The 22,109-nt window shown below is 38.5% G+C and overlaps 2 protein-coding genes across 11 annotated transcripts in view; both read right to left on the reverse strand.

Moving 5' to 3' along the window:
- LOC134541226 (E3 ubiquitin-protein ligase HECTD1) overlaps positions 1-22,109 on the reverse strand; it is a 151,499-nt gene that overhangs the window by 27,508 nt on the left and 101,882 nt on the right. For 7 of the 10 annotated variants that reach the window (XM_063384483.1, XM_063384486.1, XM_063384485.1 and 4 more), the window contains 7 exons: positions 21,671-21,840; positions 19,332-19,590; positions 18,939-19,184; positions 10,539-10,682; positions 8,660-9,031; positions 7,381-7,538; positions 5,184-5,342 (listed from right to left, as the gene is read on the reverse strand). In XM_063384483.1, coding sequence (XP_063240553.1) covers positions 5,184-5,342; positions 7,381-7,538; positions 8,660-9,031; positions 10,539-10,682; positions 18,939-19,184; positions 19,332-19,590; positions 21,671-21,840 — 1,508 coding nt within the window. The remainder of the gene's footprint in view (positions 1-5,183; positions 5,343-7,380; positions 7,539-8,659; positions 9,032-10,538; positions 10,683-18,938; positions 19,185-19,331; positions 19,591-21,670; positions 21,841-22,109) is intronic. The other 3 variants (XM_063384490.1, XM_063384489.1, XM_063384484.1) reach the window with 1 other exon arrangement.
- LOC134541227 (zinc finger BED domain-containing protein 4-like) lies at positions 11,848-18,932 on the reverse strand. The gene is made up of 2 exons (XM_063384491.1): positions 13,310-18,932; positions 11,848-13,169 (listed from the first exon to the last, which is right to left on the reverse strand). Exon 1 carries the CDS (start codon positions 14,611-14,613, stop codon positions 13,618-13,620), a length of 996 nt encoding a protein of 331 aa, XP_063240561.1. The 5' UTR covers positions 14,614-18,932; the 3' UTR covers positions 11,848-13,169; positions 13,310-13,617.

Raw genomic sequence — 22,109 nt, forward strand, 5'->3', positions numbered from 1 at the left:
TTGTTTTGTAAATACACTTGAATTCTCATTTCTAGAAATTGATGAAATTATAACCTTGTATTGCTTATGAATTAATTAGCATAATACAAGCAGCTGAGTTCTCATTAGAATTGCATTAAAAACTTTGTCTTGAAACAGAAGTTTGTTTGGAATCATGGAATATTGTATTTTTCCTTTAAGTTCTTTAATGATTAGGTACATGGCAATTTTTTTGGTGGAATCGGAATCGAACCTGAAATCGAAGCATTTCGGAATCGGAATCGAGAAAATATGGAATCGACCCATCTAATAGAAATACAAGTAAATAAGCTATCAAGCACCGAAAGCAACTAAAATCATTTAATAAATCAACACTTATAACCAAAAATTAATTCAAATCACAAAAATTTAAATAAAGTTAATGAAATTAATGGAATTTATTATCAGGAAATTTGTATGAAAATGCATGTACTAAAAATATTGGTGAAAAAAAAAAAAATCTTGCAACTATCATAAGTGTTTCAGTTTTACATTATGACTATAAATCTTCTACTCACAAATAGTTGCCAATTTATTTTAAAATGCTTATTAAAAATTACTATATTGTTAAAGTGTATATATATTTCATAAAAAAAATAAAAAGAATAACACTATAATCCCCTGTTTTTTAGAAACGAAATTAGCCTAGCAATAAAACCATATACAGTGGAACCCGGCAATTACGTTCCCGCGAATAGCGTTTTCCCGTCAATTAAACCATTTTTTGCTGGTCCTGCCATTTGTCCTATGTTTACAATACATTACCGCTAATCACACGGTAAAATCAAGTGCCTTCCCGTGATATACACCGTTGTTGTCGTCGAAAGTCGAATAAAACGCTTGTTGTTACGTGTTGCCAATTGCAACTGTAGTAAGAATACATATTCCATTTCGATTCTATCGATTCCTCGAACAGAGTATTGTTCCGTTATGTACATGCATGTTGTGCACTACGTCGCCAATGGAAATTCTGGTACTTTTATAGTTACAAAATTTTTTTCGTTCTTCAGATTGTTCCAAGTAGTGAAAGGAACACGTCCGCGTAGCACATACATGTACAGTTTCTCGCTCCTTGGCAAATGTTGGCAACACTACTGCGAACCGCTGTGTTCGTGTGTTGGTTTGGTACCAGTGATTCTGGGCTTTATTTGTTTACCTCGACATAAATTTTCGCGCTTTATTGACACGTTCTACAGATAATTTATTCACGTTTGTGATTAAATTTTCACAATATTCGTGCAATGGCGAGTGGTCGTGAAAGAAACGCTTTAACAGTTGAGCAAAAATGTAATATTTTGAGGCAGTTTGACAACTACGTTCGATCGCGTGTGGCCTTAGCCAAGGCATTGGATTTCCTGTGTCTACATTCAACACAATTGTTCGTAATCGAACATCCATCGAAAATGCCGCCGAACAAAGTGGACCAATGGCAAAAAAAATCAAAACTGTGAAGGTGTCCAAATACCAAGAACTGGACGGCTTAGTTAAGGAGTGGTGTGATGCTACACGGGCAGCAAACATTCCAGTGGACGGCAGGTTGATTCGCGAGATAGCAACGCAGATTGCGGATCACCTAGGCATTGAGTTTACCCCCTCAAATGGTTGGATTGATCGGTTCAAAAAGAGATATAATGTTGTGTACCATACTGTTTGCGGTGAAAGCAAAAGTGATGATCTGGAAACAGTTGAACACTGGAAAAACACTTTGCTAAATGTGTTGAAGGGTTATCACCCTAAGGACATATTTAATGCCGATGAGACCGGTCAAGTTGTTAAATGTTATGCCTATAACATATTTTTACTTAAATTTTGAGATTGAAATTAACTACTCTAGTTAATTGCAAACAAAAACCATACCTATAGTTATTGCTGTAAAACTTTATTACAGCAAGCGTAGACTTGAAGAATTATACATATCTTCATTAAGTTTTTAGTAAAATTTTACTTTCCCCTCAATTACACTTTCCCCCGAATAACACCTTTTTCAGTTTTCCCTTTGAAAAGTGTAATTCAGGGGTTCCACTGTAATCTTGTCTCAAACAATGCGTTATATGAAGGCACTGCCATTCTGCATTCATTTCTACACTGTACGGGCAGCAACTCTTCTCAACTTAAATACATATTCTAATATTGCTGACTATTAGGAGTTATATATTGTAATATATGACCTAAAAAAAAAAAAAAAAAAAAAAAAACAAAAACACTTTCAAGCCTCAACGACAAAATGAATGGCTCGGAGAAAATCGGATGAAAACATCAGAGCTTAACCATTCCCCCGCCCCCTGCCCCATCGCAAATAATCCAATAATCTTTAGTGGGAGGCAAGTGATATGACCACCTGACCACTTGACCAGTAAAGCCTTCTTAGACAATTGGGTACTCTTACTTATTATTATTATTTGTTACAAACGGGTTACCAATTTGGATATGCTGTCATTCAAAAAGGCTGATAAACCCTTATCAGTTGCATCAATGAAATCAGGTGCAGTCAACATTCAGTACTTTGATATTGGTACAACTGCTTTAAAATATTTTAAAGATGGTTTTGCAAAATTTGCTACTATTTAACACTATTTTCATAAAAATAAAACCAATACAAAAATTATTCATAAAGATACACTTAACACAACAACATTTTTACACAAATACCTAGTCATATTCTGGAATATGTATTCAAAGACATAATAAATCTGGTTTAAAAATTAATGCTTCAATTCAGTATTTTGAAGTACACGTAACCATAAAGTAGTGAATTATATCATTATTTCATTGAGGAATTGAATAAATATATGCTTGGCAAAAAATAATTTTAGTCTAATTAACGCTTCATGACTTCCATTCAAAATTTAATATACACTAGAGTCCCGTTATAGCGAGGTGTCACGGTTCCGGGTTTGATCCTCGCTATAACCGTGTCCTCGCTTTAACCGAATTGGACAAATTTTGCCCCCAAAAAATAAAAAATTAACCGAAAATAGCATAAAAATTGTGTTTAAACCTGTATAATTGGAAAATAACAGGTTATATAAACGAAATCTTAATTTCTGTGAGCAGATGTGTGAATTCTCTTTAAAACGATACCCCATAAGTACGGATGCGATCACCGATTGCGTCAAAATAACCAGAATACCCTACCACGCCACGTAAGTATAGCACCTCAGCCCGCGGCCGACGCAGCATTGTCCTGCTATCTATCGTCGACGCGGGCTGTCTGCTGCCGGCCATGTTGGTTCGGGATGTTGTTAACAGGTGGTGCTAGTGTAGCGCGACGATTTAATTCCTTACAAAAAAGCAGGAGTGTGGCTGCGGCAACACACGTACGCCTCAAACGAAATAGTCGCTGGAAAACTATACTTTTTTCATTTAAAGAAACCTGTCAACTTTTTTAAGAAAATAAATTTGGGATTAAACTCAAACCATCACCATCCCTTTCCCGGACAGATACCCCAACAGAATGAAACAAAAGTTACAAGAAAACTGTCCTAGCGATTCGGAAATGAATACGGTAGTGCCTACTAGAGGTGTAAAAGTAACGAAAAAATGTGTACCCGTATTTATTCGTTACTATAACAATTAGTACTCGTTACTATCGTTACGTTACTCGTTACTTCTCATACCGCATAACATTCTATGTTATGTTGCAGCAATGAATCCAGTCGTATTGCGTACGCGTACAGTATGACGTCGCGTAAATAATAATAAATAGAATATAAACAATTAACAAAATTTGATAATTAATAGTTTTTGTTAACCAAGAAACAATTAAATCTCATTAGAGCGGCTTCTTAATATTATCTCTTTTAAGATAACAACAAAAAACGTGAAAATACGTGATTATAAAAACAAAAACATACATATATCTAATTTGTAAAAAATACTTTCTTACGTTGTTTCTGTTCCAATCTCAAACTTTGGCTACACACGGCACAGATAACTAACTGAAGTTTGATAAAAGAAAGAAAGGACGGGATTATATTTTTAAAGCCACGCACTTAGGTGGCGACTGCACGGCTGAAGAATGTGACAGGCGTCAACGGCAAGATGTCTAGTGGCGAGCGAGAGGGGTGGAGATAAGGCAGACAAATAAGAAATGCGCACTTCAAGTGATCACGCCGTAAATTCCTCAAAAATACCTCGTTATAGCTGTGTTCTTGCTATTACCGTGCTCGCTATAACGAGATTCTACTGTAAATATCTTAATAATTGCTGAAATTTTCACAACACTAACACAGAACAATGCTAAGTATTTGCAAACTTCTTACTTTAAAACACAATAAACTTATAAATGGAAAACTAAAACCTAGTTTAACCATACCTAAATACCAACTCAGCTCAATATAGTGAAATCCTGCTAATCAGAATGCTTGGAATCAAATTCTGACAGAGCATGTGTTTCGTACTGAAACTGTTACCAGATAACATGAAAGTCAAAAACGATAGCCGGACGTCCGATGACGCCGGTACCAGACGAACCACTGAGTCTTTCCTGATGGCCACCAGGATCGCTTGAGTTAATGGCAGCGAAATGGCGCCATATTTGAATTTTGAAGCGTCCAACACTTGAATTAGTTAACATAAATCTAGGGTAAGCACTATTTACAAATCCAACAGCATGCGTACTCAAAACTGCTTACATTTTACGTTAAACATAGCCTGGAGTACACTTGTGCCAACTGACAACATAATAGAACAAGTTTATTCAGATGTAATGATTACATAAATATAATAAATTTTATTAGAAAATTTTTTTAACTGTTACAATAAAATTAGCTGGAATGCACTACACATAGGTACAGTGAAATCTCATTACTATATATCTGGAAGAAGTACAAAAAGGTTGCCACAGTTTTGGTTCAAATTATTGAAATACTTAAAACTGAGTTACTAAATGTAGAGAAAATCTTTTAAGGATTTGAAAATACGTACTTTAAAGAAAGAAATTCTTTAAAGAGAGGTACTGCATTAATGCGATTTCACTGTGGCAAGACAGTTGCCAATGAAAACATTCAATGCTACAAAAAAAAAAAAAAAAACATTCAGAAACATATTCACAAGATTTACACAAACGTGCTCACATTTTTTCCAGCACACAGGCAAAACGTAAAGATCACACTTACTTATGCGGTAACAGAGATTAACAGGTAGTAATATGTGTGGGTGTGTACCATAAACGATAGTAAATTTCTGCTAACCATGACCTCCTCGTAATCATCATCATCTTCGTTTTCGTCGTCATCATTTTCGTCGTCATCTGGTTCAGGCATTTCATCGTCATCTTCGAGATCACCCAGTAGTGTCGGAGCACGACAACTTTCAAGGAAATCCTGCAAACAAGAAAAACATTACTATGTGCAACTAAAAAAAAACAATACAATGTTACAGAAATTTTAATGAAATAAAGATGTGATATAAAAACACAAATCTGTAATAACATTCCTCTGACTTTTTCACGACCAAAATTTTAAATTACTCGTACTTATTTTTGAAAAATAATTGTTTGTACCTGTTTTGCCATATTTTCAAAGAAATCAACAAGATCCAATTTCCACCATCCCCAAAACTGACCTAGTTCACTTGCAACCATGTTTACTTTACTTTAAAAAAATTAAAAATATTATTTTATTTGCTTGAACAGACCAAAACTGAACCAGATTATGGTATAAAAATTGTTGGAACTAAAATTGCCTCTTTTAGGTTCATCTCTTCCTATATGTATTATGGCAAGATAAACTGTACTAAATGACATTCATTTTACATGAGATGTTAGTGACAATGAAAGACTGTTTTTTTACACTTATCACAAAGTAAAAAGTTATAGAAAATATTTGAAACCAAAACTGAAGATTTAAAAAATCTGGAACCGTAAAATCAGGGAAATGCAGAGGCCTAGCATTCATCCTTACTACAAGCCATGTATACACAAATTCTTCCCAATTTTCCTGGCATTTCATCATTTGTGTGCCTGCGTCAACCTCTAAAAATCATTTGGCAAATACCAAATTGTTATACCCGATTATTGATGTAAATGGTTCAACACAACTCATAAATAAACAATTGTCTCCAAAATACATATTAATGAAATTGTAGTAATTCAGATAAATTAGAAATATACACACTACGGTTAGCCCCATTTCAGTTTTACATAATTAAAACTAAAAAAAATATTTTTGCACAAATATTCAGTTACAGTGGTGCAAAGATAATTCCAGTAAATTAAGAAAAAAATTACTTTACCGCAAAATTTTTTTAAAAATTTAATTGGAAGTATAATTTGGAAAAACCATTTTTAAATAAAAAAAGGGGGTTGTCTGTAAAGTCGGTTTACGAACGAAAATTTTACATGATAACGTCATAAGAAAACTTTGTTGAAAAATTGCACATTTCTATGAATTGAATTGCATCATTATCACTGAATTATCATTATTTTGTATAATACAAAGAAGGAATTAATTGAAAATTACAATTTTTTTCATTGAATACTAAATAAAAGCAGTTGACTTTTTATATGATCGTTTATATGAGAGATTAATTTTTTAGTCAAAATTGTAACATAACCTATTATTACTGCACTCGCCGACCGATGCTACTTTTATTTAATAATCAAAGAACAAATATATGAGATTATATCGCTAATCAAATTCTTAAAATGCAAGAATTAAATACCATTTTTTGCCACAATTGTTTTTGTAATAAACAATGGAAACCACATTAACTTTTCACTTCACTTTATGAACAGTTGAGAAAACAGTTCACGTGTAGGTTGTGTGCTGCCGCTGTCTCTCTCCTACTCTAACGCATCGGCCGACGGAGTGGAAGAGAGAGATAGGTGCGTCACAACACAAGCCGATCGTGCCTCTCTATCGCTCGTTCCGCGCTCTCGCTTGCGCGCTCTGCTCAAGGCAGAACGTGACGAGTCACACTTTTTCCGCGCGCGCAGCCGGTGTTCATCGATTTACAAGAGGTTATCACGTAAAAAAATTAAATTTAAAAAAAATCAGCTTTAAAATCATTTATCACCAATTGCGATCTACTCATAATATGAAACGCCAGTTATGACTGAGTAAATTTGATTAATTATAATCGATTACAAACTAAGCATAACATATATCAGTACTCCATAGAAATGTTTTAGACAGAGAGGTAGCTAGGGCAGAGCGGAGGAGTGGAGGATAACATTCATCAGTACTCCATATAGACGGAGGTAGCTAGGGCGGAGCGGAGGAGTGACTCCATATCGACGGAGGTAGCTAGGGCAGAGCGGAGGAGTGGAGGATAACATTCATCAGTACTCCATATAGACGGAGTTAGCTGGGGCGGAGCGGAGGAGTGACTCCATATAGACGGAGCGGAGGATTGTTGGACCTGCTCGCTGTCGCTGGAGGTGGAGGTGAGCGACATGGTGAGCGCCTGGCTGAGGCACGGCCCGTTGCCCGCCGTGGTCGAGATGCCACAGGAGCCCGTCCCCGTGGGCCCGCTGGTGGTGAGGCTCGGGTAGCTCTGGGCCGTGCTGAGCAGCCCGCCTGCGGAACCACACACCACCACACACTGTTCGGACTGCGTATTGGCGTGTGTGATTCACGTTGATCTCCGTGCGACCAGTAGAAGCCGAGTACTTGCTGTACATGCCTGTTTGTGTTATAAACACGTTAAAAATGGTTTCAAGTACAAGAACATCTAGTGTCATATCATTTGTTAAGACTGTATATTAGTGTGTGTAATTTTGTGTTGGTAACATTGATTAGACCTCAACGTAATCCGGTGCTCCCGAGAAGTCTCGGAACACTTCCAAGTTTGTACTTCCCGCGCTGCTGCGCAGTGGCGACCATTATCCAGCATTCTCTGCCAATAGTTGGCAGCCCTGGACTTCCAGCCGGAAGCACCACCACCACCACCACTATACCACCACCGTCCATCAACACACACACCATTGTCCATCGACAATACCTGTTTATCCACCGACAATACGGCGCGCATCACTCAAAAAACAAACCCGCCAATGACTTCACAATTTTTTAATCGGATTGCACTGCAACGACGCGACACGTTTTACCCACCATTAGGTAACAACAACAACAACAACAACAACAACAACAACTGACTGCAGAGAAACACGTCACTTCCGGGCGCCAGGTGGACAACCTGTTAAAATGAAAAATTCCTCAACTTTCAGGAGGGCTGGCCAACATGACAAGTTTAGCTCTTCTCTTCAAGAACTGCGCTATTTACTCTAAACAATAGCCATTAAACCTGATTGGTCATACATTAACAGCTTCCATCGGCTCACATAGTTTTACAGAGAAGAGCATTAAAAAATAAACTTTAAAACTCTCTTACGAAACAAAATGTGCTTCTGAAGCAGGAAAACTTAAAAATAAGGCTAAATAACTTAAAATAAAAATAAATAAATGTGTGATTTTTGAGAAGTAATTTTTTTAATGTTCTTTTATGTCTACGTGGAATGAAATAGCAGGAAACATTAAACATAAGTAAAACCCCACTGATATAAACCACAAAAAACTGGCTAATTTATTTTTATTCTGAACGTGTGTTTCAGGCCGATTTTTTTTTATATAAATTATATTATCGCAAAAATGCAGGCCTACGGAATTGGACTCTTGTCTCTAGCGGACGGAGCCCTGACCTGGGAAGTTGGAGGAGAGCGCCAGCCGCACCAGGCTGGAGACGGAGCTGGGGCCCCGCGGGAACAGCGAGCCGCCCGCCGAGGACGGCGACGGCGACGGGGCGGCGCACGACGACGGGACGGCCGCGACACCGCCCCCGCCCCCTCCCCCCGGGCCCCCGGCCCCCGCGAAGGTGCGCCGCCGGGCCATGGCCGCGAAGGTCTCCAGCAGGCCGGCCGCTCCCGGGACCTCCGCCGCCGCCTGGCCGGCCGCCGACGTCAGGTTGGGGACGCTCACGCTCATGGGGTTGGCGACGACGACGGCCGGGCCGGCCCCCCGGGGGTCCTTCTCCTCGATCGTCACCTCGCACGTGTAGTCCGCGTCCTTCCGGCCTGCGGGAACAGCCACCAGGGTGTCTGCCGAGCCTGTGCCGACTGAACTCCACGTCTAATGTTCAAAATATTCACCAAGTCCTAATTGCTAATATCGTTCTCGGCGAAGCTGATTTACACTTATCTTATAAAATACAGGATCGTAGTAAAAAAAATAGTTAAGAAAGACATTGTCCTTCATAAATACAACTTATCTACAGTTAAATTTTAGTTTTAATACCACTGTAAAAACAGACCTAAGTTCTTAAGCTAAGAACTGATGGATTCACAAAACAAAACATCTACTTCTAATTATATACTGCCTGGTCCAGATCAGAGCGAATCTAATATAGTTAGGGATGGTGATTTTTCGTTTTTGTGAAATAGATGCGAAAATATGCTAAATTATATTTTTTCCGCTATAAAATGGAAAATCTAGACTATTCCGAGATAATTGCGAAATCTAGACTATTCCGAGATAAATGCGAAATCAAGACTATTTTGAGATAAATGCGAAATCAAGGTAAAAAAACGTAGATTTGTCTTCACTCTACACAATTTATTTACCTATTGTATTTCGTTTCAGTTCAGTATCAAAAGAAACCATCATTTTATGGCGTATTCAGCACAAGTATCTTATTGTCACATCATTCACAGTAACTATTGTTCGTAAATATTGAATGAAGAATGGCCACCCGTGCCTCGCGATTGTAAACAAAGCAAAGAACAACTCGCTGGAAGATTGTCAGTCATCTTGCAGAGTACAAGTTTTTAGGCCACCATATTGCGACATCTCTGATTCGCTGCGCTAACAATTGTAAGTACCATTTTCTGGCTGTGTTTCACGTGAAAGCCCCGTTCTTGTGTAATCTATGGAAGGTGGTGTGTTTACAAATACGTGAATACTCGTGAATGTGTTGTATACTTTTTTTTTTTCGTGGTACAAATGGGACAAAACGTCATTTCCATTCGCGATCGCATAAATGAATACATAAGTGAACAATTCTACGAAAGTGATACGAATATTTTAATGTCAATTTATGTAATCGTCGTCTGGAGTGGAAAAAAAACTGTACTTGAAAAGCACATTAAATCTGAGGGACATCAGACTGCAAAAAAAAGATTCACAGAGAAGTCGGTTGAAGAAAAAAGTCGGTAAAACGGCAAGCAACGGTTTATTTTTTAAAAATACACTTTTCTTCACTAATGTAAAATGAGAGAATTGGCTAAATGGTGTTTTTAAAAATGCTACAAAATGCTAAATTTCAAATTCAAAATGCTAAATGCCATTATTTTAAATGCTATAAATCACCATCTCAAAATATAGTATACCAAAATTAGTCAGTATCAGTATGTGTAATTTTTTTCTGCAAGACTATATCTTTTGCATGGATTTAACTTAATTTGATGCAAAAATTTTGCTTTCACTAAATTTTTCAGTCCCTACTGTGTCTTTTAGTGGTTTAAATTAACAGCAAGGAACGTATTCAACAGGGTTCATCACAGAAGTATAACGCGGTCAGCGTACCATCCAAAGATGCTAGAGTTGGCTGTTTGTTCTTGATGCGAACACACTTCTCATCGCTCGAGTTGCTGTCTGTGCTCTCGCCCCCAGAGACACTGATCCTCACGGACGGGGCGAGCGAAGGGGCAAGTGTGGCAGCCATCAGCCCTGTAATGAAAAATCACATTCGGTTAAAAACAATAACCAGGGCCGAGAAACCCTCCGTGAGCTTGCTCCAAGCACTGCTGCCGCTCGCGAAACCCAAACCTGGGCCGACAAGAGGAAACTCGGCAGGGATCCAATCACGTCCAAGGATCATCCGCACCGACGCCGATTTCTAGTGGCACTTGTGGGTTTCAGACTGTTCGCTTCGGCTAGAATAACCACCCAGTGCTGTTGTCAGATACACTGGAGTACCTCGGCATGTCTGAGTTCCTCCTCCGACCACTTGTACCACGGCCTAAGGGTGTTTTACAGCCGATTAAGGCCCGAGTGCACCTGACACTGCCAATGGCGTTTTCATTCCTTTCCGTTTCCCGCTGGCATTTGCTTCTTCACAGTGAGGCAGGCCTCTGGGACCCGACAGTCACCAGGGCTCAGTAGTAGATCACACACAAAAACGCGTGTGGCAGCCAGCCTTTATGAACTTAAGGAATTCTGTTTAAATATACCATCCCCTGGGCTTTGATGAAGACAAAAATTAACCCAAAGAAATTATGGCCTAATAATTATTGATACTTGGATCGAGTCTTTCAGTTACTATCCCTTCCCCAAATTATTTCTAAACCACACCTACTCTATGACATACATTTTTCGTGAGTTATAATATCATGAGATGTTGGTAACCTTACTGTGCTTGGATGATAAACTTATCATTATCCAAGGTAAAAAAAAGGTACAAAAATACCCGGAGCCGAAACTAAAGATTGCAAAGTCAATTTTGGGTGGGGTATTTTAAAGGAACCGAAACAGGAATTGAATTTATGAAAATAAATAACGAAGTAAAGGCCATAATGAGATAGGCTGTGTCCAGAAATGGCTTTAAAGTTGAAAGTGAATTCATCTACAAAAACAAAAAATTTCAGTAAAATATGGTATGAGTGAAACCTCTATGTAACAAAATGAAAGGGAATGAATTTTGTGTTTGTTAAATACGAGTTCTTTGTAACTACATGGAATGACCACTAGGATAGAATAAGAAGTAAAAGAAAGCTATTTGTATTAATACTATTTGTTATAACCTGTAGAATTTTGAATGTGACACAAAAATGCAGTGCACTTGCTGTGGATAGTAGTATTAATATATATATATATATATATATAATCCATTCAAATTAGATGAGCCAAATTCCCAAACTCCATTAAATTGTGAGTCAACCTGCCTATATGACAAAAAAATTTTTTTTAAGAAAGTGGGCCACAGTTAAAAAAAATTGAGAAATTATTTCATTATGTGGTTTTCTTGCTCCTTGCCATTAATTAGTTATCTTCAACAAGAATGGCATAATATTTACCACATATTTTTTTTAATGTTTTCATTAAAAATTAATATATTACAGCAATTTTTAGAAAAAATATTTTAATTTTGAATTTAAAAAATCAGGTTCAATTCCCCCTGGTTATTTTGATTATGAAACTGGACAATACTGTAGCTTGTTTAAGAGGAGGTGGTGTGTGTATTCAACTTCTTATAACTGGGTGTAGCTAATAGTTTATTCCCAATTTATATGTGTACATTAAGAGGCCACTCCAGTGTTTCAGGGGCACTAGTTAACATCATAAGATTCAATGCTATTTTCATTTTGCTTATAACTAATTAACTAATGTAGATTTCGAAATGATGCTTGCGTGATATGTAAGACAACGATGCTTTTATCGAAGCCCCTTTCTTGAAGAACGTGCATAAATTATGGTTCAAACTAGGGATGCGGGCGAATCCTGATTTCCTCGAACCCGAATCCTCGACTGGAATTGCCGAATCTCGAACCAAACCCGAATCATTTAACAGTTGTGAGGCACCATACTCCTGTTTTAAAATTAATCATAAATTAACAAGCAAATAGTATTATAGACCCTACATATATTTATATGTATTTATAGCAGTTACAAGAAAAAAAAACCAAGTGAACTAATTATGATGTATTTTCATGACATAAATACGATATAAGAGCAACATCCACAAAAAGTAATAAAATAAAAATTAAACAGGTCACTTACAAATTCAAACTAACAAAATGAAATCTTGAAGTATGTCACTTACTTAGTGTTCATATACAAAAAAAATTACTCACAATTTGTAAACATATTAAGATTTTTGTTCAGAAAAGTTAACATGTTCACACGTTCAGGATCTAGTCGGCTCCTTTTCTGGTCAACAATTAGCCCCGCAGTACTGAACAGTCGTTCAGAAAAAACGGTTGCAGGTGGACACGAATTATATTTCTTGGCGACTTTTGCAAGGTTAGGAAAATCTGATTTCCGTGTCTTCCAAAATTTTAGAATATTTCCATCTGGTGGAAGTGGCACCTCTTTCAGGTACATGTCAACTTCTGCTTCAGGTGACTTATCACAAGCAGCAGCTTGTGCACCTGGAGTCAAAAGCTTTGAATAAAATTTCCACATCCCATGAAGTTGATTTGTATGTGAAGGACCCTCCTGCAAGCAGTAACAAAAGTATGAACACTGTGTTTCATTGTTACACTGCAAATACAACAAACCTACTTCAGACACCACAAATTATCTCTTATATACATAACAAATATTAGGGTCTTAGGGTTCCTGTTGTATTTACTTACTGTGTTATCAGATGTGCAATTTGAGTTGTGTTCAGTCTCACTGACATTATCTTTCACAGTAGGCCTAATTTCATTTAGGAGCATTTGTTTTGCTGCATCACATTCAGTTTGACTGTTACATGCCTTTTCTTTGATTCGTGGATCCAAAAGAACAGCAACAGCATATTCCTGAAAATGCAAAAAAAAATTTAATTCAAATTGTAAATATTAGCTGAAATTGCATAAAGTGCTTGCAACCAAATGTTTAAAATTTAATACATTGGCTGTATTAGTTCTTGCAACAATTATGCTAACTGATGCAAGTAATGTTAATTATACAGTTCACTTACTTTGCGTGTTTCCATTTCTTTGAATCGGAGCTTCAGCGATGCTAGCAAGTCATTCCGTACACCAGTTAAACCAGGTAGGTTGAGGTCTTCCAAATGCTTGATTATGCTGTTCACAATTGGTATGACCTCAGATATGGTCACACTTGACGATGAAAGAACAAGTGTGGCTTGGTTGAAAATTTCTAATACCTCTGCTATATTTTTCAACAGCTCCCACTGAGTTGATGTTAGTTCTTCGTTGACGCCTGCTAACTGACTTGATGCTAATGTGACTGCCTGCTTTTGTTCCAACAAGCGCTGAATCATGTGCAACGAAGAATTCCACCGCGTTGTTTCATCTTGCACTAGCCGATGTTGTTTGACCCCCAATGTAGCTTGAGCTTTTTTGAGCACTTTGGTAGCTGCAGTAGAATGCTTGTAGTGTCCAACCACCCAACGACACACAGAAAAGATATTAGACAAACTAGCAGATTTTAAAACTGCGTCGTGTATGACCAGTTGTAAGGTATGTGCCAGGCAGGGAAGATGTTGATAGGTCGAAGAATTTAAGGCAGCTGTGATGTTGCGAGCATTATCCCTGACAATGACAAAAATTCTGTCTTCGATGTTCCATGATTCACACAACTCCAATATGAAATGGATGATGTTTTCTGCATTGTGGGAGACTTCCAAGAATGGCCTCACTTCAAGAGCAACATGACATGCTTCATATTCACTGTCAATAAAATGTGCTGTGATGCCCATAAAATCATCCTTAGCAGATGATGTCCACATATCTAATGTGAGTGAGATGTATTCTGTTTGCACTAAAAGTCCCTTGACTTTCTCACATGTAGTTTGGTACATTTCTGGTATAAGTGTATTTGCCAGAAATTTTCTCGAAACCATTGAATAACGAGGTTCCAGAAATGCAATAAGCTTTCTGAAGCCTTTGTTTTCTACAACAGACAGAGGCTGATTGTCTACACATATCATATCTCCAATAAGCCTACATATGTGTTATCCTTTGCCATCTTTGCTTGAAAACTTACATTTTTTTTGTCATGAATTGTGCTAGTGTGGGCTGTGTGAGTGATGGTTCATTGTTTTGAGGTTCAGATAATATTCTACTAGGCCCTGCAATTTCTCCTGAACCGGAAGATTCACTATTCTCCCGTTTATCAACAGCGATTTGGACCGAGTGGAGTTTAAGATGTTTACGTAACGCAATGACTTTCCGGGGGATATTTTTGCACCACAAAACAGACATGCAGCTTTGGTGGTGTCGGATTTGTCCAGAACAAAATGTTCCCATACGTCCGACATCTCTGATTGTGATTTACGTCTCGTAAATGACTTTAAATCACCATTCACAACGAAAGATAAACCACACGTTACATGGAAATATTCAGTTCAGTAGAAAAACTCGCACAGATAAACTCAATACCGATAACAAATTAATAAACAAACGGGACGAGACGCCATTGTTCCGTGCCCAGTGTTAGTTTGTGAATTGCGTGTTGTGAATATTGTTTTGTTTGAACTTCGTTTCTGTTGAAAACTTTTACGTTTGTTTGTGAACTATTTTATTCATTTATATTCTTGATTAAAACATTACAAAAACAAATTTTCATATGCTTAAAGAAAACGGAACAGTGTTTGATGAGTTCGAAGATAATGCAGCTGACAATGCGCCGCGGTTGCGAGTCGGAAGTTTGGTGCTTGTTTAGGTTACGGTGCAAACGGTAAAAATTAGTAATACTTTTGCATCACTGCTTGTATATTGAAAAGTGGCAGATTTATTAATAAATTCGTAAACGTTGTACAGGATGTCTACCAGATCTAGTAAATGAAATTCCCTGATTTTTCCAGGTTTTCCAGGTCTAAAACTGAACTTTTCCAGGTTTTCTGTAACACAATTACGACATTCCACGAAACTGAAAAAACTGCGTAACAGTACATTGACAGGTTTCAAAGTATTTCAACTCACTTAAATTAGTAAAAAAAAATACCTTCTTCCAGATGTGGCCAAAGTGACTCAATTGATGGCAAATAAAACATGCTGCTACAAATATTTCACACACTTACTTTTGCAAAAACTTAAGTAAAAGGAAGCTCCCATCAATTTCGCAGTGACTCAACTTTTGCGTCTATTGCACTTGCTTCAGAACGAGCCAAATCCAACACTCGAGCCTTCTTCAAATGCAATGCCTTGATCTCTTCTTCAACTCTTCTTTTTCTGCCTTCTTCTTGTCTGTACCTACCTTCCTTTTCTTTTTGTTTTGTTTGCAGGGCTTCCTTACGCCTACAACTAACATTTCTTACATACTGTAATATGGACTTGGTGATATCAACATGCTCTACACCTCCAGAACGTTGAACAAAGTCGTACATCTGTCTTTGTGCGATCAGTATTTCTTCCTGCAAGTTTTCAGTCAGCAGATTAGAATTCACTCAAAATCCTCTTTCCAATGATGCATTTCCATGGGAAAGTACCAACCCCTCACAAACTTTAGAAGGCCTGTTTTGGTAGCTACTGTATGTGCCTTAAGAATAAGCACCCACAAGTGATCAAGGCGCCAGTCTTCTCGAGAAAAAGACGAGAACAGTGCTTCAGAATCTTGCGAGGAACATACCAACTGATATGATCACTCAATGTTATCAGCTTCTTGTCCTTATAGCCACTTGTTTTGAAGACAACATTCTAAACTGTAATTCACACGCAGTTTCCTCACACCTGAATTTAAAGCCACAGACGGACATAAGCAGGAAATTCCCTTGGTAAGTTTGTACTTTAGGGGACTTTTGTCTTGAATTAACATCATTTTTCAGTAACAGGACAGACTTTACTGGTACTTTCTCTTTCTTGATGGCATGGCGTACTGCATAACTCAACTTGATATTGTTAGCAGTCAATAGATTTTCCTGGTTATCTACATCCAATCGAGATACATTGCGTTTCTTCCTAACACTCTTCAGTACCTCTGGTTTCAAAAACTTTCCAGCCAAAGCTAATAAAATGTCTACCAGTGAATCATAGAGAAAAGGTGCCATGGGTGCTTCACTTTGGAACATTCTGAGAAACAATTCCAGCTCTGATGCCAAAGAGTAGAAGAATGCCAATTTTACTTCTAGAAGAATATCTTCAAGAGCACTTTTCACTACACTGAAAGACACAGATGAAATAGAATCTTCACTTACAAATTTCTTTAGGTGGGGTAACATTTTAATGGCACGCTCAGCAACTGCAGTATTCCATCTGATTGCACAAAATTTCTTGGAAAAAAGCTCTGATCCAGTTATTCTAATGTAATCTGCCCTCCTTGCAAGTAGGTACATGCATAAACAAATAGTAACTGTGCCTCAAAAAACTAACAACGTCCAATTGTATAGCAGAAATTCCAGTTTTGAAAGCATGAAGTATGAAGCCCACAGCTACCAATTTCTAGCAACAGTGGCGAATCTTCACCAAAAGTGTCTGTGATATGTATTTTCAAAGCTAACAAAAATGCCCAGTTTACATTGAGGGCATCCATAGATACTTAAAATGAAATGCACCTGTCGGTATAATCCGAGCGTGGGAAGCACATGCTGCAGCACGTCACGTCAGCAGGATAACAGACCAGCTTGAACCAGTTTGTATCACGTGATTTAACGCCACTTCCGAATCCGATGGTAAATAAAAGAAAATGGACGTGGGAACTGTTCCTTATTTTCCATTCAAAAATAAAAAAATGGAACGCAATACACTTGATGCTACGTCAATGCAAGCAGATCAATAAACAAAAAAACATATTGCCAACTACAACCTACCAAACAAAAATTCCCTGATTTTTAAAAAAATTCCCTGATTTTGCCCTGATTATTCCCTGATTACAATATTCCCTGATTTTTCCAGGTTTTCCAGGTTTACCAGGGTCAGTAGACACCCTGGTTGTATGTAGGCATAACATAATATCAACATAGCTTAGACTGGGTACATTCTTGTTTATAACATGTGATGCCTTCCTAACCTCAAATATGTTGTGCTTTTACTGTTTCTTGTGTATAAAAGACAAAAAATTTTTCTTGAGAAATTTCAGTGTTAATACAGATTAGCGGTTAGGATTTTTTCTATAAATAACCCATAAAAGCAGTTTATGCATAATAAATAAAAAAACACCGAATCCTTTGACGAACCCTATATAAGACCTGCCGAATCTTCGAATCCCTAGGATTCGGCGGATTCGGCGGATATTGGATTCGGTCGCCCCATCCCTAGTTCAAACCTAGACAATACACTTATGTGTATCAGTAAAGATTAGTATAAAACCATAATTTATGCACGTTTTCGAAGAAAGGGGCTTTGATAAGAGCATCGTTGTCTTACATATCAAGCAAGCATCATTTCGTAATCTATATTAGTTAATTAGTTACAAGCAAAATGAAAATAGCATTGAATCTTACAAGGTTAACGCGGGTTGCGTAGTGTTCCTGTAACACTGGAGTGGCCTCTTAAAGTGTGAGAGCTAGAGATGATCTAATGTCAATTGGACGTAGTTATGCATGAAACCTATTCTGAGTATTTCGAAGTTAAAGTTAAATTATAAATTGTAATTCTCGTATTGATAACATAACGCGGGTATAATTTTAATTGTCTAGTATAAATGCTGGTATAATAATAGCAACGACGGTACGATCAACCTTGTACCATTTTAATTTATTTTCAAATAAAATGTAACAAAATTGTGGGTTGGTTCCTTTTTGCATAACTACGTCCAATTATATTTCACACGAATGTGAAGTGATCAGTTGGAAATACACTATCACAAAAAACACAGACAGCACGGGATAAACACAAAACACGAAAACAGAAACGACATAAACACCAAAAAAGGAACAAGATAACACGACACGTCACATAACGAAATGTCAATTACGTAAAAAATATTAAACCCTCAGTGAATACGTTTACTACACACAAAATATACAGAAAAAATGGATAGTACAAAATATAAAACGTGACCAGAGGACAAGTTAAGAGGATAAATCGCAGGTGCGCGGGGAAAAAAGGGGATATGTCAATATTACTTAAATTAAGATATTAAACATTTAAAGTTCTTCCAAGTATTCAAGGTCAGTAATTAATCATTCCAAAAGTTCAGTGCCATATAATAACACACAAGGGTGGCTAGACTTAAACCATTTGGACCAATTTGTAGAGCTTGTTCTCCTTAATTTCATGCAAAAAAAAAAAAAACTTTTTTGCCGATATTTGACTTATCCCCTTATTCCCGCGCACATCCCTAAATATTTCACACGACTGTGAAGTTATCGCTCACCCGAGAGGAAGCTGTTGGTGTTGTTCCGCAGCAGGTCGGCTCCCTCGCGCATCTTGTCCAGCACCTCCACGGCCTCGGCCGCCGACGACTGCGCCGGCCTGTTGGCGCCGGCGGCCCGCGACGCGCCGGCCCGAGACGACGCCGACGCCGGCTGGCCCGCCTTGCCGCCGGCGTCCGCTCCCGCCAGCCTGTTCGCGTTCTCCTCCGCGCAGCCGCCCTGGCGTCGCAGCTGGTTGCTGTACAGGCCTTCGGGAACAACAACAAACAAGCGAGCGGACGTGACTCTCCGGTGCCACAAGTTCAGTGCGAATCTACAGACCACGAGATGTGAAAATTAACATGTATCATTGGAACTGGGACATGTGTTGGAAAGCGACGGAGCGCGTCCCTCACCGGCGGAGCCCTTGGTGGCCTCCTCCAGCGCCAGGGTCTCGACGATGGTGGCCAGGTCGGTGGCCCGGTCCGAGGAGCCGAGGCCGGAGATGGCGGTGAGGTCGGCGTGGTGGTCGCGAAGAGCGTGGACCACCACGGACAGCTCGCCCGGCGGAGGGGGGGGAGGGACTCCCCCGCACTGGCTCTCCCCGGTCACCGCGACGATGGCCTCCGCCCGGGCGACGGAGAGCACGCTCTCCGCTATCGCCTCCGCCGCTTGCTGCGACACACGGCGTCACCACCACCGGTGCCGGCCACAGGCGTTCCCAGAGCAACTAACTGCGATCACTGGCAAGACCAACTGAGGCTCTGGGTTAGGGTTACCAGACACTGATAACAAAAAAGGAGGACATTTTTCACTAAAAAGGAGGCCAATATATGTATATATTTTTAAAAAGTCATGAATTAATTATTACAACGGAGTACGATGTTTTACAATGTTTTGGCATTTAATACAGTTACAGTATAAAGAATCAAACAAACTACGCATGTACAGCATAATTAAAAACACGTGCTTCAGCATGTGCTGCTACCTGTCAAGCTGTCATAGAACTACTTACTAGTGGGGTGACTCTGCGGACAGCGCGCTTTACTCAGAGTGTAACTGCAGGAATTTTCTCACTTTATAAAAAGGCCCGATATTTTGGAGCATTAAGGAAAATCCGGCCGGATGCAAAAAAAAAATTACATAAAAAGGAGGACATGTCCTCCTTCTGCCGGACGTCTGGTAACCCTACTCTGGGTACACCCTTAAAACGATATTGTGCTCGTCCTTTTTATCTGATGAGCTAGCTAGCCAGAAAGACTTGACCGAAGGTTGATATATCGAGACAAAATGTTTAACAGTTTAAGAGTTTACATGCATTGTAAGAAATTATATGCTTTGTAAATATAAACAATTAAAATTTTTAATCACGCAAGCTTTTCTATGTCTTTAAAAACCACTTTAATCGATCGTTTGTGATATTTATTACAGTAAAATATTTAAAAAATGAAAGTTATGATAGATTTTCCGAAACATACTTGGGAGAAAATTTTATCTTAACTCGTTGAAATGCTGTTTTTTTTTAAATTAATAAATGAATACTTTTTCTAGTCAGTTAAATTTTTTATAAGAAGGCTCTGGGTACACCCTTAAAATGATAATGTGCTTGTCCTTTTTCTCTGATGAGCTAGCTAGCCAGAATGACTTGACTGAAGGAATGTTAAAACCTTATAAGATCAAGTCTCACATGCAATGTTGAATATTTTAGGGATGGGCCTATCAAATCCTCAAATACCATCACATCCTTGACATACGAAGGATTCTACATCGAGGAAAAAGATCCAAAGAAAAATTACAGAAGAAATAAAGTGAACTAAAAAATTTAACACTGATAACCAATGAAGTTTACTATGTAATTTTTTTTTCTTTATATGTCATATTAACATTTCCTAAGATATTGTATTTTAAACTCGCAATTATATAAATAAAATTATAATATATATTATTCTAGGAACTCAGTTTGTAAAACAACCATTAAAACGGTAGAATGTTTCAAAACCATACTTAATATTTTTTTTTGTACATTATATTATTTTTAACACTTGACACCAACATTGAGATCCAAGGGGTGTATTCAAGGTATTCTCTAGGTTTCGAATTCAAGATTCAGTTTATAGAATATTGGCATTTGACCCATCACTATTTTTTTTCTTTTCCTTTTATCATAACATATGAACAAAAAAAAAAATGCTGTTTTCAGGTTAAATACTGGAAAAGTCCCTAGTGTTGGAAAATAGCGGCGGCATAATCAAAATTTTATTTTTACTTTGCGGTAAAGCTGCGGCGTAATATGTTTTAACGAAATACCCTTTCTGTGGTATGAGTCCCAGTCAGATGTGCAGATTTGCTGGGACTTCAGTTCTTTGATGTTCTAACATTTCTGGTTCCAAACGAGTGGCAGGAAGCGGGATTTCGTACGGCTTTCATTCGAAAATGCTGAGAACCAAATTAACTAACGTAATAAATAAAACCTGTTTTTCCCCCCCAACCCTACTGTTCACAAAACTGAATTGAAACTAATAGTTTAGCTGCATGACGCCCGGCAACGCGGAGAAAACGGTAAAAGACTGACGGAAACTATTCGCAGATGGCGCTGCTGAACACGATGGCCGCCACAGCGGCGCGCTCTCACGATCGATGGGCGCCAAATTCAAATATCCGAACCACCGCACATTCCTACCACTACGCCCAAACACCTACTCTGAATGGTTCGGCCGGCGAAACGGCACGGCAGGATAGGCGGGCGGGCAGGTACCTTGGCCGCGAGGTTGTCCGCCGAAGCGGCCTGGTCCGTGCTGGCCACGGACGCCTTGGAGTGGTTGTCCGTGGCGTCGGGCAGGCTGGGCGTGGAGCTGGACTTGCGGCTCGTCAGGACGCTGGCGCTCTTCGCCGAGTCCGTGATGTTCCTGCTGCTCCTCGAGGGGGCTGGCGGCAACGGACGACAACCGTTCCAGAGGTACACGTTTCAGAACAACTCCCGCATCACGCATGAAAACAACAGACGTATAAAAAAATCTTTAAATATAAAAAAAAATCTTATCCCACATGTCTTTTTTTTTTGCTTTTAACTCAAATCCACTCCCTTGCAAATTTTTCTTCCACAAATATTTTCAACAAATATTCGCTTAGTGAAGTATCATGGGCGCAAGTTAGGACAATATTACAAAGACTTGCACACATATTTACACCCACAT

This window comes from Bacillus rossius, chromosome 18, assembly GCF_032445375.1.
Source record: "Bacillus rossius redtenbacheri isolate Brsri chromosome 18, Brsri_v3, whole genome shotgun sequence".
Classification (NCBI taxonomy): Eukaryota; Metazoa; Arthropoda; class Insecta; order Phasmatodea; family Bacillidae; genus Bacillus; species Bacillus rossius.

Bases quoted from the DNA above. Each gene is read 5' to 3' on its own strand.
- LOC134541227 (XM_063384491.1), bottom strand. From the start codon at position 14,613: ATGATATGTGTAGACAATCAGCCTCTGTCTGTTGTAGAAAACAAAGGC.